The 17,262-nt window shown below is 49.3% G+C and overlaps 1 protein-coding gene, 1 long non-coding RNA gene and 1 pseudogene across 4 annotated transcripts; 1 reads left to right on the forward strand and 2 right to left on the reverse strand.

Moving 5' to 3' along the window:
- Positions 1-2,123: 2,123 nt before the first annotated feature.
- LOC124503394 (interleukin-1 receptor antagonist protein) lies at positions 2,124-17,260 on the reverse strand. Of its 3 annotated transcripts, none has more exons than XM_047068424.1 (5): positions 17,195-17,260; positions 7,766-7,817; positions 5,744-5,832; positions 4,505-4,617; positions 2,124-3,439 (listed from the first exon to the last, which is right to left on the reverse strand). In XM_047068424.1, exons 1-5 carry the CDS (start codon positions 17,202-17,204, stop codon positions 3,224-3,226), a joined length of 480 nt encoding a protein of 159 aa, XP_046924380.1. In that variant the 5' UTR covers positions 17,205-17,260; the 3' UTR covers positions 2,124-3,223. The 3 variants fall into 3 exon arrangements, with proteins under 3 accessions (XP_046924380.1, XP_046924381.1, XP_046924379.1); XM_047068425.1 differs by lacking the exon at positions 17,195-17,260 and adding an exon at positions 7,960-8,003; XM_047068423.1 differs by lacking the exon at positions 17,195-17,260 and having other exon boundaries at positions 7,766-7,933.
- On the forward strand, positions 8,144-12,352 carry LOC124503395 (uncharacterized). Its single transcript, XR_006960161.1, has 3 exons — positions 8,144-8,205; positions 9,566-9,661; positions 9,814-12,352. It is a non-coding gene; the product is annotated as an uncharacterized LOC124503395 (long non-coding RNA).
- Positions 12,536-13,138, reverse strand: LOC124503207 (cytochrome c oxidase subunit 6C-like; annotated as a pseudogene).
- Positions 17,261-17,262: the final 2 nt, after the last annotated feature.

Raw genomic sequence — 17,262 nt, forward strand, 5'->3', positions numbered from 1 at the left:
ACTACGTTCCAAGTGTTGATCTAGGTACTTAGGATACATCATCGAACAAAACAGATGAATATCCCTGCATGGGTGGATGTTCTAGCAGGATGGAAATGGCTTAAGGCTTTTCCTCCCTTAAAGAACACTTGAAGCCGGAGTAAGGAGATCTTAAGAGGGGAGTTTTTGGTGTCGTCAGTGAGCGAGTGGGAGAGATGTTGAGGGCATGGGTTGGGTTTATAATTATGAGAGTCAGTTTAACAGATATGCCTGAGTTTATATACCGCATAACTGCTGTGCTTTGAGGCTGATTTTTTTTTAAGTTTATTTATTTTGAGAGAGTATGTGGGAAGGAGGGGCAGAGAGAGAGGGAGAGAGAGACTCCAAAGCAGCCTCTTCCGCTGTCAGCACAGAGCCCAACTCGAGGCTTGATCTCATGAACCGTGAGACTATGACCTGAGCCGAAATCAAGAGTCGGACGCTTAACTGACTGAGCCACCCAGGCGCCCTGAAGCAGAACTTCTTAAACTTTAACCTGCATTGACTTACGTGGAGACCTGCTGAAGAAGAAGATCTTACGTCAGTAAGTCTGGCACGAGGCCTGTGACTCTGCATTCTAACTCCCAAATGCTGCTGCTGCCGATCTGTATACCACACTTAGAGCAACGAGGCTTTAAAGAAGATTCCCTTGAGCATTGACTCTTGGCGGAACTAATAATGGTAAGCACACCACCATGGTAATAGTGCAAAGACTGAATGCGAGAAGCCAGCCCTGCGCATTAGCAGTTACCTGCATTTAGAGATGAGGAAACTGAGGCTTCAAGACACTAACAAACCTGCGCATGAGCACCTGTTGCCGACAGGAGAGCCAGGAAATACCAGAGATCAGGGCCTGACACCCCCCTCCTCCCCCCCCCCCCCCCCCCGCTGCCTCGCCTGCTACTTACCAGAGCCAGAGCCGAGATCTAGACGGTTGCCTGTTAACCTGTTTGATTCCGTTTGTTTTTTAGCAACGAAATCTCCCCTTCCAGCAAGGCTGCGCGTGAAGTCCGGTTTGTGAAGCAGAGAGCGGAGGGCTGGGCCAGAGCTGGGTTCCAGGAGTGGAGCCTGGCCTTGTGGTCTTGCTTTGTGGATTCTGTTTTTCGAGCCTTGGAGAGGAGTGCAGGGGGCGCTGTTTGCAAACCCTCGATCCAGGTCAACTGACTCTGGGAACAAGTGAGCAGAAGGCCCCAAGGAGGGAGGAGACCTGGCCAAAGTCACACAGCGGGCTCATGGCCCAGCTGGGCTCCCCTCAAGACTCCCGAGACCAAGTCCAGAAGTCAGCAGAACCCGGGCAGGATTAGGGACAGCACTGCCCACCCACCCGCCTGGTAGCCGAGCTGTGTTTAATGATGGTCTTGCATGCCCACCACATGGGGCCAAATTCAATATTCCACCTGTTGATCTCCTCATTTCCCAGTGCCCCCTTTTCTCACACCCCAGAGGGGCAAGGCTTTTTATTTTTCAGACTTCAGAACTGTGAAATGTCACATACACACAGAAAACATATCTATACCAAGAAATAGACTGTCATCTGGGTCCTAAAAGCTGCTGGGTGCCCCTGCCTGCCCTTCTGTCTCCCAGGAGTCACCCACCAAATCTGCTTTCAGACACAGTCTGTCCCTGCTTCTTTGTATATTTGCACCACCCGTCTACACATCCCTCCACACAACTGCTCATTGCCCATTTTAGCTTTATGTAAGTGGAATCATGCTCTGTGCATTCTTTTGTGATTCTTGTGCTCACATCATGCTGGTAAGATGCATCTGTTTTGTTAAGGGCAGCCGGCTGCAATTCATCCACTTTCTTTGCTGTCGAGCATTGCGTCGCATGAGCATACGTGATTTGTGTCTTCGTTCTTCTGTGACGGGCGTTTGCATTGTTTTCTATTGGGGGCTATTGGGGACAGTGGTACCACACCGCTTCCTGGCCAGGAGATTTGCGCTCCTGTATCCAGAAAGAGTGAGGCCCAAGGAGGAAAGGTCTCTTAGAAGAGAGTCATCCAGGTCTAGTCCCCAGAGTGACAGAGGTCCAAGGACTCCCCATTTCCTAAGCTCTCCATGCCCCAAGCCTGGCAAGGCCACAGACACAGCCAGCAAAGTAGATGAATTTTCAAAATTTTATTGTAAAACAGAGCATAAGTCACAGGGAGTAGAAAACTTTCCACTTAACATATACAACACACATTCACTGAGCACCTGCTAAGGGCCAGGTCATGTGTTCGGCCCCCGCGGGGATCTGAAACACACAAGCCATGCTCCCTGCTCTCAGGAGCTCAGTCTGGTGCAGGAGACAGACAGAGGCTCAACCATCTTTCAAACAAGTCTCAGAATGTCAGAAGTGCTAAAATGGTCCAAGAGCAATTCCTCCCTCCCAGGAGACGTGGAAAGAACACCAGGGGGGCTGCTCCTGTGCTGTGCCCTGGGGGTTGGGAGCTTTTGATGGGTCGGATGGGGGAGGAAAGCACTGCCCGCAGCTGTAAAAGGTCTGGAGTAGAGATGCTACTGGGGCCTGGTCAGTGGAGTCCAGACTTCAGGAATGTTACAGAAAGAAAAATTGCAGGGACCAACAAAATACGCTGACTTTTCATTTTTTTTAGGTTGAGTTGTTACAAAAATAAGACAGGTAAATGAAAAAGGAGAGTTGCTTTCACCCTCCCCTGCTCCTTTCCAGAAAGGACAGTCTCCAAATAAAGGACTCTCCTTCAAATTGGATGCAATTGGCTTTGGAAAAAAAAAAGATGAAATCCTTATCTTCCGTCTTGCCACAGACTCTAAAAGCTTTCCCCACGAGACAGCTTGCAAAACAAGGTTGGGCAGGCCAGCGAGTGACAGGAGGGATCCGGGACATGGACACTGGGGCAAGGCAGGAGGGTGAGGAGTCGGCGAGAGGAGAGCAGAGGGCCAGGCTGGCCAAGGCGCCTGGCTTTTGTCCGGAAGCCACAGGCAGCACTGAAAGGCTTGGAGCAGTGCTGTGGCTCAAGCTGCACTTTAGAAAGACCGCTGTGGAGGCAGCATGGAGGTTGGTTAGCTGAGGAGGCTGCTGCTGGAGTCCTGTTTGCAGGGCTCTTGCATATCCTTCTGAGGGTCCACCCCACCAAGGCTGGTCCTCAGAGCCCCACAACAGCCAGGAGACGTCGGGCAGGGTGGAGACGTGTCTCTGGAGTCATCGATGTTGGGAGTGGGGGAAGTGAGGTACAGACACACTAACGTTCCATCTGGAAGTAGAACTTGGTGACCAACATGGCCTCCTCGGGCGTGTTGGTGAGGCTGACGGGCCGGTCGGCCTCCAGGGCTGTGCAGAGGAACCAGCCTGGGCAGGCAGCAGACTCGAAGCTGGTGGTGGGGCCGCTGTCTGAGCGGATGAACGTGAAGCGCTTATCTTGCTCCTTGTTCTTGCTCAGGTCAGTGATGTTAACTGCCTGGAAGCCAAGACATGAGCAGTGAGAACGGGGAGGCATGGAGGTCCTGTGCTGCCCCCTTCTCCCCACCATGACATGGCCTCTGGCTGGCCCAGAGCACGTGCTGGAGAAACGCTGACCTGGGACCACTGCAGGAAGTCACGTGTCCTACATCTCCTAGGACAGCAGAGTCTGTCCCACTGTCACACCTTGACTTTGAAAAATCTGGTCACTCTAGCCATGGGCCAATAAGTTTGGGAAGCACATGGTACCATCAGTAGAGACCAAGGCTGTGGAGGCTGGTGCTCTGTCAAGGTCTATGCCTCTGGAAAGAGGGCATGGTGGAGAAGGATAGGTGCCCCTATCCACTGGTGGGGGCAAGTGACAGTGCCATGCTCACAGCTACTCACGTTGGGTTAAGATCTTGTCCAACAAGCACCTAAGACAAAGCCATCTTTTCCCAAGGCTGGCAGCCCATTAATATTCCAGGGATCAAGGAATACAGGGCCCTGAATAGGATGCCAACTCATGGGTTTGAGTAGATAAGGATTAGAAGAGAAGGGTCCTGAAGCTTGGCTTCACTGGAAGGTGGCAAGCCTAAGTGGGTTGGGGCCCCTCAGGCAAGAGAGTGACCCACAGAGAATGAGATCCCAGATGAACAATCCTTCTTCGCCCCCTCCCTTACTGAGACTAGACTTAGCCACACAATGGGCTTCAGCCAATGGGACATTAATGGTATGGTGCAAGCAGGGGTTTGATAAGCTTTTGCACAGTGAGGCTTGTCATTTTGGAAAAATCCCTCTTAGGAAGCCAGCCACCATGCTGTAAGGAAACCCAAGCCGACAACAGAGCTCTGAGAGAGCACCCGAAACAAGGGCCTGAAGGGTGAGAAACCATCTTAGACGCCCCAGCGCCAGCAGGGCTCTCTCCCGGGTGCAGCTGCAGGAGGGGCGCGAGCTGCACTGAGTGGGTCAGAACTACCCAGCTGAGTCCCCCTAATTGGCCCACAGAGTCCCGAGAAAGAGCACATTACGGTGGTTCCAGCCACCAGGTTTGGGGTGCTTGTTATCTGAGACAGGTCCTTACCTCCAGCTGGAGCCTAGTCTCATCACCAGACTTGACACAGGCCAGGCAGAGCTTCCCCCCATGGATCCCCAGGAACATGGCATGAGACTCAATGGGCACCACGTTTAACTTTTCTGGGGAAGAGCACAGGGGAGGGTCAGGTTGTAGAGAGAATGGGAGGCAGCCTGGACTCTCCCAGGAGAGTTTTCTGTCTCCCCCTGACCAACTAAAACCCTAAGATCAGAAGGACACTGAGGCGCCATCTTCCTGGTCCGCATTCAAATAGCAGATCAAACCAAACTCCCTATCCAGTTACTCCTCAAGGACCAAGTGGCCTAGATTCCGCTCCACATGGTTTCTATCCTTCCTTCTTCCCAGGATACGGGTGCTCCAGGTCACCAAGTCTGCTGCCCATGAGGACAGAAAATAGCACATAATGGGCTCCAGGGCTTGGTCTACAGGGACCTGAGTGACTTTGAACCTGCCTCTTACCCTCTGTGGTCTCTGAGCCCTCACATAGCAGTGAAAATCTCAGCCTTTCTGCCCTTCAGTGTGTTCGTTAGGAGAATTAACAGATGGACAGGAAAGGTATGTCTCACACTCTTTCAGAAGGAGGCAGGGGGCCAAAAACAAGGGGATGGGGCAGGGTGGAAAGATGGAGATCAGATGGTACCGTTCTATAGTATCAAGTCAGCCGATAGGGATGTGAAAGCATCCCGGAAGGCTAGTGCTGAAAGAATCTCCCATCATGCCTCACAGTGGTCTCATTTTACTAAAGGGAAAAACTGAGGTGGGGGAGGGGGCAAAGCTTGCCCATGTTCATGCAGCTCGTTTAGCGCACAGACCAGAACATGGCTGAGTGTGATGTCTGTGAATAAGGGACATAACCCAGCCTTAGATATGGTGTATTCATTTTGGATGGTAGTTAGGGTCTGGACAACAGAGCAACATGGAAGTCTTAATAGTCACAGAGGGAAAGGGCCCATCTTACCTTCTGTGCCCTATCCCTGCCAGCTGTGGCCTGGGAACCCTGTGCCGGTTGGTGGGGGCTCCAGACCTAAGCTTTAAGGCTCCCACCCTCTTGAGGCTGCCCTCAAGTATGCCCTCTAGTGGCCAGGCTTCCCCCAGCTTCCCACTCAGCCACAAAGACCCAATGGGGATTAGGGCTTTGAAACTAAGGTTTTGGGGGAACAGGATAAGGACTCCAGGGCAAAGTGACCCGGTTCCCACGCGGCAGCCACTTTCCTGGCAACCACTCACCTTCTAATTTAGTACTTGGTCCTTGCAGGTATCCGGCAACCAGTTGGTTATTCCTTAGGTAGAAGGTCTTCTGGTTAACATCCCAGATTCTGAAATGCAAAAGGACCCGGCTATGGGAAACAACCTCTGTGTGCCCAACCCTGTGCTCCACCCCTTCCTGTGTGCTCCAGAGCTCACTGGATCCACATTCAACTTTCTGCCAGGGGTGTGGGATTTCTGTACACCCATGGCGTGGAGGAGAGATTGAGGTCAACACTGATTAAGGAGCAGACCCAACTCCCACAGCTGGAAAGCAGTGTACCCACATCACATTCTTTTTTTTTTTTTTTAATGTTTATTTATTTTTAAGAGAGAGACAGAGCATGAGTGGGGGAAGGGCAGAAAGAGAAAGAGACAGAGACAGAATCCAAAGCATGTTCCAGGCTCTGAGCTGTCAGCACAGAGCCCAATGTGGGGCTCAACCTCATGAGTCATGAGATCATGACCTGATCTGAAGTTGGACACTTAACCGACTGAGCCACCCAGGTGCCCCAGTGCGCACCCACATTCTATCCCTCTCTTCGCTTGTTATTCATCCTCTGATTCCCCGAGCAGACACTTTCTACTTCAGCAAAACATGCTCTAGAGTAGCACCATCCAATAAAAGTTTCTGGGTGCAGAAATGTTCTAGATCTACCCTGTCCAATATGGCAGCCACCAGCCACATATGGCTATTGAGCTCTTGAAATGTGGTGGGACTGAGGATCTGAATTTTAAATTCAATTTAATTTTTATTAATTTCAGTGTAAATCTAAAGAGTTGTCTGAGACTAGTGGCCATCACAGCAGTTTCAAGAGACACAGCAGCTTGTAGCTAACTCACTCTGAGCCTTAGACCGTGAGGGTCTGTTCCCATCAGCCAGTGGCTGCTCTGGGTCTGGCAGGGGCAGCACTCCCTGGGAACAAGCTTCCTTTCCAGCTCACCCAGGGACTTCCAGTCTTTTCTTCTTGGTCAAGGGCTGACAGCGGGACTAACAGAGACTCCATTCCCTGCTGCCCCCCATGTGACCTTGGACCTGTACCTCATCTCCTCACACGTGAAGTGTAGCTAAAACCACCCATCTCATCAGGTGACCTTGGGGAGCTCATGAGCTCAGTGAGGGATAGTGGGACAAACTGTAAAGGTCTTTGCACATGTGAGGATTTGACCTTTCGAGATTTTTCTTAGTTCCTGGATGAGTCTTCTCCTAGAGACCTCTAGGGGCATCTCCTGGAGCTCCCAGCCAGTAGGTGGAGGCAGAGGCAAATCTCGTGAAGCAGTTTCCATGTCTGGAAAGGGGAAGGACTTGCCCCGGATGCACACGCACATGCATGCACACACTTACACAGGCATGCACAGAACCCCGAACTTCAGCCTCAAGCACAGAAACTCAGTCTGAGGGTGAAGTCACCCTGACAAGGCTCAGTCCTAGGATGTCACAGGACAGAGGGCGCACGTGGACAGCATCAGAGCCTGCCAATGTTCCCACAGTGTTGGTGACATCTCACAAAACTCCTGGCTCAATTTTTAAAAATCACAGTAGTTTTCAGGCCCTACTTGACGTTCACAACAACTCAGTAAGGCAGGCAGGGGGTTATCATTAACCCCATGTCACAGATGGGGAAACTGAGGCCCCAGAGGAGCAGGATCCTCCACCATGTCAACACGGAGCCGCAGTGCTAGCCGGCAGTCTGGGACTCTGGGCCATGCTCTGCCCACAGCCACCCTGTGTGCTTCTTTGCCCAGCAAAGAGCCTCAGCATGGTTCCTTGGCACCTGTCTGTCACCCACCGAGTCGCCAGTCTCCGGGAAATAAGTCCCTGGCCAAGTTACTCTGAAATGCAAGCCCTGAAGACCACGCATGTGGCTCCCCTTTCCTGAATAACGGGCATCCCTTTCCAGTCCAAACCCAGTTTTCAGGTGCTGTGGAGGCCAACGTCCCCCGACGGCTGCGATGGCTCCATTTTCCTGTCCGTCCACCCCACCTCTGCAGGGGCGGCCTTACCTGAAGGCTTGCATCCTGCAAGGTCTCTTCCCCAAGGGATGGCAGGCTGTCTCTGAATAGAACAAGAAAAGGAGGAAAGAGATCAGGTAACTGGGGGGGCATCTGCAGATTTCCATTCTGTGGCCACGGCGAGGCAATGGGACACTGCCATTTCAGGCCCGGAGTAGCTGCTTATAAAGAAAATAGTCACTCACCCAAAGCAGGCTGTTGCCGCCCTGTCCCACTCTGAGAAACGGAAATGCCCTCACATTTCCAAAATGAGAAACCCTTGTTGTTGTCACTTTCAACCGTGCTGAGTGTCGCAACGGGGTGTTGTAACTGACTCCCTCCCCTTTCCCCCTGTGTAATTTCCCCAAAATTGAGCTTTCTATTTCCCCCTCACCAAGTTCCTGGGAAGAAGAGCACAATGAAAACTGAACGCTCCCTCATCTTCCTGACAGGTATCCTGAGACTGTTTGTTGACTTTGTAAAAATAGATTTACGTAGAAAAGTCCTCCTCTCCTAAAGCTAAGTGGTGGGGTTCCTCAGCACCCAGGACGGTCTCATGTCACTTTGTATTCTTTGAAGGATGCGTGCCCTTGCTGGACTCTGGACCAGGGACTAGCAAACATTCTGTAAAGGACCAGATAGTAAATATTTTAGGGTCTGTCTCCGTCATGATTACTCAATTCAGCTACCGTAGCTTAAACAGTAGAAGAGGCGATCTGTAAATGAGCGGGCTGATTGTGTTCCGATACAACTTTATTTACAAAAACGGGTGGTGGCCAGGGTTGGCTTGGTTTGCGGACCTCCTGCTGTAGTGCAAACTTCCTGAGAGGTGCTTTGAAGCCAGCTCTATTCCTGCTATCCGCGTCTTTAAAGTAATCGTCTTGGGAAAATGGGGCCAATTCAGCACCTGGAGAAAAATGGATCCAAATTTCACCTCTGCCATTTGCCATTTGCTACCCGCGTGACCTGGAACAAGTCACTTCACTTATTTGGGCCTCTGTCTCCGTCTCCTCATGCCCAGAATGGGATTGATCACGTCTTCCTCATGGGTGAAAAGGAGGAGGGAGGGAGGGAGAGAAGGAGGAAGGAAGGAAGGAAGGAAGGAAGGAAGGAAAGAAGGAAGGGAAAGGAAGGGAAGGAGGAAGGGAAAGGAAGGGAAGAAGGAGAGGAAAGTTCTAGCCTGCAGTGAGCCCTAATACGCATTAACTTCTTTCCTTACTACATTCTAGAAGTTAGGAAAAAGGTATGCGTACTCCCATTTACGGATGAGGAAAATACGGACAGGGCTTCTGCATGATCAGAGCACACAACGCTAATGCAGAAACGTAGGCTGAAGCATTGGAGAACTGGATGGGAGCTCGGCAGCCCTCCTATCCTACCCTACCATTGTTTTGAAGAACACTAAGACTCAGAGAGGGAAAGGGACCCGCCCAAGGCCACACAGCACGTTAATGGCAACAATATGCCCAGGAATCCGGGTCTCCAGACTCCTAGCCAGTGGTCATCCTGTTCACAGCGGCTGATCTCGATGAGCTCAGCCAAAAATTTGTTCAACAAATCAGCATCTGTGTCCAAATGAGAGTAAAATCCTTCAAGGAGGAAGGCTACACTGCGTATTTGAAAGTTGCTAAGAGAGTAGATCACAAAAGGTATAAAAGATAAGATATAAAAGATATTTTTATGACTATGTATATAAAACAGCTGCTGGGTAAATCACTATGTTGTACACCTGCGATTAATACAATGTTATATGTCAATTATACCTCAATTAAAAAAATTTTTTTAAAAAGGCAGGCTTCTCAAATCTTTCAGAGCAAGTGGAACATTTCTGCAAAAATTGTATCATCTCCCTGAGTGATTCCTTTGAGGAGCAAAGTGGCGTGTACGTGTCCCCTCTGTTCTCACAAGGTGAGTGACCTTGAGGGAGACATTCACCTTTGAAACACATGCGAGAAACAGTATCTACCCTTGAGGGCCAAAGGGGAGTTTTGTTTGTTTGGGGGAGGGCTGGCTGAAGGAGGTGATGTGTAAGAACCTGCTTGATTATTTGCCTCTTGCAGCATTTGCTGAATTGCGGGATACGATTTCTGGAACGCTTAGAAATCATCAGGTGCCTAAACTTGGTCAGCACCTGTCTGAGATGAAAGGCAGCTAAACTGTGATAAACCCTCTCCTACTTGCCTCAATGTTACATCCACATCCCTTGAAAAACATCCCTGAAGACTGAAGAGAAGTGACTTGCCCAGGGGAGGCCGAGCGGCCCGGAGCCTGCCCTCAGACAGCACTCCAAGCCAAGGTCCCACCCCCCCTGGGGCCGCTGGGTAAATGTTCCTCTGTCCCTAGCCCAAATTCAAAGAGACAGGTTTCTCCTGGAGAACAGAGCCCTGAGTTCTCCACCTTTGCCAGGTCTGTGCCCTTTTCCCACTGTGCCCAAGAAGTGTCCTGGCAGGCCTTTCTGAGAATAGAGGAAGGAGTTCCTAGGGCCGGGCCGACAAGTCAGGCCGACCTGGGGCTGCGTCCTCCCATCACTTATGAGCTGGGCCACCCAGGCCCAGGTCTCTTGGCCTCGGTTTCATTATCCATTAGACAGGCCTAATAATTGAAGCCTTGTCACGGGGTTCTGTGAGGATTGAGATGGTGTACATGGTGTATTTAACCCTGACCCTGGCACGTAGGAAATACACAAACAATAGAAAGCTACTGCGTCTGCTTTGTGGCCCCACGTAAAGTGAGAAAGGTCAGTCACAAGGCCCCTGAGCCAGTCAGCCCTGCCCTGCACGCCCAGTTGGACTCCCGAGGGGGAGGCCCTCATCCCTCTGGGCTGGGGGAGGAAAGGAGTGGGGGCCGTGAGAGGCTCTTTCCCTCCCCTCACGCTTCTGGCCACAATTCCTCTCTTTGTTCCGTCTTATCAAAATAGTTGGTGTCCCGATGATCTCTGCCCACAGGAAATCTCTGACTAAACTTGTTCTCAGTTCTGGCTCCTCAACCGCTCGCTCCAGTTCCTGAATTCGGTTTAACGACCACACAACATAGCGGACCCTGGGAGCTCCAGGCAGCACAACTGTATCTAGTGCCTTCCTCGGCATGCCGAGCCCTGCCCTGCTAGACACTGGTCACTGCAGAAATGACCAAGGCCCACTCCAAGGGAAATAGGAAAACCAGGCTCTGTCTGTGTCCTTGGAGCGATACCACACAGGCTCTACGGGCCCCTGTTGATGCTTCTAGAGCTCCATCCACATAGGAAGTGCTCAATAAATGCTAACTATTTCTCAATTTCAGTTAATTACATCTTTCAGTTCTAAGATTTCCATTTGCTTCCTTTTTTTTTGTATAGTTTCTACTTCTCTGCCAAAAGTTTCCATCTTGTCTTTTAAATCCTTGAACATAGTATTCATGGTTCTTGTAAAGGCTGCACCTGGTAACGTCATTATTTGAATCCCTGCTGTGTCTCCTTCTGCCGTCCGTTTTTTTCTCTGGTGCACAGGTTGTCTTACATATGCCTGACTACTTTTTACTGACTGCTGGGCACTGTAGCATATCAAAAACTGCAGAGATCATTTGAGCCTCCGGACAAGTCATCTAGAGGTGTATATATCTAGAGATGATTCACTTTTGCTTCTTCTGGGCAGTGAGGCTGTAGGCACTGAAGCCCCACATGACCTTAACCCCAAGAGGCTTGACACGATCGGAGCAGAGCTTTAATAACCATGCAGACTGTTCCATTTCTGTTCACTCCCAATCCTCTCGGGTCCCAGCCCAGACCTGGGGGGTTTATTGAGGCCCCTCCTCCTCAGTGAGAGCTAAAGTACACATTTTATCCTCTCCCTGCCCCCACACCCCCGGCCCTGTAAGTCTGTCCAAAACTCAGCTGGGGCTTCTAAAACCAGCCAATGCTTCCCAGGGCAAAGGGGCCCAGTGCTGACCTCCACCTGTCTGGGCTTTTGTAGTTCTTCAAAGCCTTGGTCATTCTTTGACACCTTCTGATTATCTAGAAATACATTTTGCTAGCTTTGCCAGTTATCACAGCAGGAAGGTTGATCCTAGGCCAGGCGTGGACACTGATGTCTATATTTTAAGTCTTATTACTCAGGATGGTGGAGTTGGAACAGCATTTGGGGGGGGTAGGGGCAGAAGTGACTGAAAAGTTGGGCAGGAATCAGAGGATGAAGGGCCTTTAATGTAACACCAAGGGGCAGGGAATTTATCTTAGAGAAAATGGAATCAGAGAGTGAGACAGTCAGATTTGTCTTATTAAGATAATCGTGGGGCCAGTGGACAGATGGATTAGAGTCGGTGTGAGGTTTGGGGTCACTGAGCATGAAGGCAGAGGGGTGATGTGCTGGTAAGTGTTGACAGCTGGCTCACCAAAAGGGTTCTCATTAGTAGCATTTGCCTGTTTCTCTGGTGTAAATACTCCCACCGTGGATGATCTCGAGCCACTAGCATGACAGTGCTGAATGCAAAGCTGACAAGAGACACACACAAGCACGTCTCGCTGATGCCAGCATCCTGCAGGGGAGGCCGATTTGGCAGCTCGCCTATCTTTCTTGAGAGAAAGCGTCCTATTTCTTTTCTTTTTCTTCTCCTTCTTCTTCTTGTTTTTTGTTTTTGTTTTTTTTTGTTTTTTTTTTTTTGTTTTTTTTTTAGAGAGAATGTGCAAGTAAGCAAGGGGCAGAGAGAGAGAGAAAGAGAGAGAGAGAAAAGCAGGGCTTGCCCGATGCAAGGCTCGAACTCACGAACCGTGAGATCATGACCTGGACCAAAGTCAGATGCTTAACCGACTGAGCCACCCAAGCACCCAAAGGCATCCCATTTCTGTCTTTTTTTTTTTTCTTTTTTTTCCCCCCCACAGTATCTGTTAGTTTATTTATCAAGAGAAACTATTCCATAACCCAATATTCATGTTTCATACTTCAGGAACACAGATCAGCGACAAACTTTCATGGAACTCAACCCAAGGAAATTCTTTACATTCCAAAATCACTTTGCACTCTGAAAGATACCAGCCTTCTTCATCTCCTCAAAATCTTTCGTGGAATCATAATTTCCGTAGAAATCTGCATATGTCTTCTTTCTTGGTTCGGCCACAGCAAACTTATAGAAAGCTGCAACCCCCAGGGATACAGGGAATGCTCCAACAGTATGAAATCGCAGACACTTGGCCAGAAGACCTCACATCTGAGGTTTCGCCAAAACACCGGAAGTCTTGGTAGCTATTCTGCTCAACACCAACCTTAAACCCAACGTCCTTCCTAACTGATACAGAAATGGATGGCCAAAAGCATCCCATTTCTTAACTCTAGTCCCTCCCCATCTCAGCCCGGGGGGCCTATCGCACTGGTCATGTCCCCCTCGCAGAAAATGATCCCTCCTGACAAATCCAGTTTATCAGGAAACTTCAGTGAATCTTGGTGCAAACGTTTTCAGCTATGCCTGCTGGCGCTGCATTTATGTCATGCGAGCACCACTTGTAAAAATTTAAGCCTTTGGGTGGACAGGTGTGCACCTTAAGTTGTAATGTCTCAGTCTCATGTTCAGCCAGCTCTTGAGTACGTGAGTGTCACAGCACACAGCACACAATAGACGCAGTGCTGTTGTCCAAACTTTGGAAATTTTTACTAAGGTAACGGTACAAAGTCTCTGGTTACTCTTTCCAAGAGATGGGTAAATATATTCGTACAAACAGGAGGAGGAACAAGTATATCTCATGCCTTCCCTTTGTCAGTTTCCACCTACCCAGCCCTGCCAGGTAACCAAGTCAATTTTAACAACATCCAGAAGCTTATTAGAAGCTCCCTACAGCAGCAAGCCAGCTTTGGAGACAGATTCTGTCCTGGGCATCTCTGCCCACCAAACTGCAGCCATCAGGGTGACCCGTATGCCCTCCTGGGCCATGTAAGGGTGGTCAGGAGATTATATATAACGTCAACTGTTATCAATCATTGCTTCACAAGAAGCTTGCTCTCCTCCTAAGTCTAAATGGTAAACTTACTGAGAATCTTTTGTAAGTTTCAAAGTCTTCCAAGATGTTTTTTGCTTCAACAATTTCTGGGTTTGATATGAATCTGCACTGAAACCATTATTTATCTAGTTATCTTGTGCGTCTAGAGGGACATGTTTGCTCTTGCCTTCTTGGCTATGGTGACTAGCTTTATAAGGCAGCTAGCTTCTCCACTGGCAGACAGGGAGGGACAGGAACCAGGGAATGGGGGAGGGCACAGCTGTGTTTCTTACACGCTTGCTTCAGGCTGCGTGTTCTATTCTTTCATATGGATCTCACTTAGTCCTCATAACAACTGTGCAAGGTGGATAAATGTAGACCCACTTTCAAGATGGGTATATATATATATACTCACTTTGTAGCATAAAAAAAATCAAGGTACAGGAAGATTAAATCACTTGCCCCAGATGGCGGTGGAGGCAGCATTTGAACCCAGTTCTTGTATTCTTTCTTACCATCAGTCCTGCCAGAAAGGCAGCTGACCTCTTTCCTCTCTGCCTCATCGCACAGGTAACAGAAGCCAAGGATTGTATTTGTTCCTATGGTGTTCCTTTTGGTTTGAACTCACATCTTATAGAGCAACAATTTATTCCACAATTGCTTGGACATTTTAGGAGTTTGTTTTTTGGTAGTAAGGAAAGGATGATTCTAAGGCCTTACAGAAGTTAAAGAGAAAAAGCTCTTTATCTGGTTTTGAACTAGACTGGCCAACTGTCCTGGTTTTTCTAGGACTTTCCAAGTGTTAGTACTAAAAGTCTGGCATCCTGGGAAGTCCCTCAGTCCCTGGAAAACTGAGATGATTGGTCACCCTATAATATGAGTCCTTAAGAGGTGCTTATATCGGCGGGTGGCTGGGATTGCAAATTGCAGGCACAGTTAACTGCTAATCATTGTGTCTTGCATACCAGAGATGTAGTCCATTAAAAAAAATTTTTTTTAACATTTATTCATTTTTGAGAGACAGAGAGACACAGACCATGAGTGGGGGAGGGGCAGAGAGAGAAGCAGACACAGAATCCCAAGCAGGCTCCAGGCTCTGAGCAAGTTGTCAGCACAGAACCCAATGCAAGGCTGGAACCCACGAACCATGAGATCATGACCTGAGCTGAAGTCAGACGCTCAACCAACTGAGCCACCCAGGCGCCCCAAAGATGTGGTCCATTTTATTAGGTACGTAGATACGTAGATGAAGCACACAAGAACCAAAAAACTTAGTGAGTCTTCCACTTAGGAAAAGAGACCATAGCGGATACGGTATTGATCAATCACTCCCCTTCTGATCCAGTTAATTTTTAATTTAGCCATTCACATTTTGTTTCCTCCAACTATGTAAATCAAGATATGTCCACGTCAAGTGGCCTAAGATTGTTTTCAAATGTAAGTTGTGCAAAGGATTTACCCTTTCACTATCACCATTTTCACCTTCACCTCCTCATCCTCCTGCCCTGCCTTCTTCACACACATTAGCGGTATGGTCAGGGGTGTGAGAGAGGAAGCAGAGGTCCAGTGAGGTAAGAGACGTGTCCCAAGCACATACCCACCTTCACCCTGGCTCCTCTGCCCTCGAGTTCCCAGCTCTTTAGGCAAACTACGAATCTCTCCATGATCTCTCTCCTCAGAGCCCTGCTCTCTGCTCAGCAAGGATGGCACCACCCACGTCCCTGGCCTTCCAGAAAACATGGTGTCTTCACTGGGCTCACACACACTCATCTCCCGAACTTGAACTTACTCAGCACCTACCACGTGCCACTTTAAAATATTTTGGGGGTGCCTGGGTGGCTCAGTCGGTTGAACATCCTACTCTTGATTTAGGCTCAGGTCATGATCTCAGGATTCATGAGATTGAGCCCCACGTCCGGCTCTGCGCTGACAGCGGGAAGCCTGTTTGGGATTCTCTCTCTCCCCCTCTCTCTCTGCCCCTCCTCTGCTCTCTCTCTCTCTCTCTCAAAATAAATAAATAAACATTTTAAAAAATAATAGGGTCACCTGGGTGGCTCAGTTGGTTAAGCATCCAGCTCTTGGTTTAGGCTCACATTTTAATCTCATGGTTCATGAGTTCGAGCCCCACATCAGGATCTCTGGATGTCAGCACAGAGCCCACTTCAGATCTTCTGTTCCCCTCTCTACCCTTCCCCCACTTGCGTGCATGCTCTCTCTCTTTCTCTCAAAATTAATAAACTTAAAAAATAATAAAATATTTTGGAATGAACCGTTTTTAAGTATAGTGGTTTCCTCACATTATATCATTATCTAGTTCTGGGAGTGGCACCCCCTTTACACGTTCAAAAGATACCCAAGACCACGGGCTAACATTTTCATACAAGCCACTGGAGACTGCCTCACCTCCTCCAAAGGGGAGGCCTTGCTGCCCTTGGAAAAACTGCTTGTGGTTTCTAAAGCACTTCTCCCTCCATGACCTCATTCAGTCTCTGCACCCCTAGAACACAACACAGTGATTTAAGAGACAGACCGTCTGCAGTGGAGCCCGGCTCCTCCCCTTGTAGTGGCTGTCTGGCCTTGGGCAAATTACTTAACCTTTCTGTGTCCAAGTTCCCCCTTCTGAAACTGAACAATAATAGTGCTTCCCCATATGGTTGTTGTGAGCATTAGAAGAGACAGGCCACCTAAACAGCTCGGCAGAGCACCTGGCTCACAGTAAGCCCACGGAAGGATTGGCTATTACTGTACCCGTGAAACCCTGGGAGTTTGCCTGCCTCCTCTTGACCTGAGAAGAGTGAGACCCAGAAAGGAGTAATAGAGGCCGTTTGAGGCCAAACACAGGAACTAGGCCTCCAGAACCCCAGTTTTAAGATCTTTTTTCTGCCCTACACAGATCTTAAACAGACTGCAAAGCAGTAGCCCGTAGGCTGCGTATTTCCATTGCTCACGTTACTGTTTTATTTAATCAAACTACTACACAAGGAAATTAGAATATCTGACTGCTCCTGAGAAATGAGAAGTTCTGGCCACCTGGGCCCGCATTCTCATGAGACAACCAGCTGCTGGAACCAGTCAGTCCCCACTAATTCCCAGTCCCCACCCTTTGGTATTATCCTTCAGCTCTTGTAAGCTAGTGCCCACTTCTTTTAGTATTTCTCATTGAGTTCACACTGTTCTCGCCCTCATTTGACAGAAATATTTCTCCAATTTCTATGTCTCTGTCAACAGTGGAAAAGGACCAATAGAGTCTAACAGCTCCATGATTTTTCTCACAGCAGACGTGCTTCCTCTGGCGCCCGCTGGCGGGACAGGCATTGGGCTTACCTCAGAGTATGTGTGTGGCCCGCTGTAGCCTCCACCTTGGCCAGGTCTCCAACATGGGCCTGGAGCTACATGCCCTTGACATTTCTCCGGAAGCCTGCCCTCAGTAAACACCAGTAAACACCAGATAGTTTCCTCCCCATTTTTCAGATGGAAAAATAGGAGTGGAAGGCGCTTACCTGATGCCATGGGGAGGGCCTGGTAGCTTACGAGGTCTTCTGAGGCCTTCTACACTCTGGCTCCAGAC

Source organism: Lynx rufus, unplaced genomic scaffold (assembly GCF_022079265.1).
Source record: "Lynx rufus isolate CCGP_SWC_20201006 ecotype Redwood Valley unplaced genomic scaffold, mLynRuf1.p SCAF_8, whole genome shotgun sequence".
Taxonomy (NCBI): domain Eukaryota; kingdom Metazoa; phylum Chordata; class Mammalia; order Carnivora; family Felidae; genus Lynx; species Lynx rufus.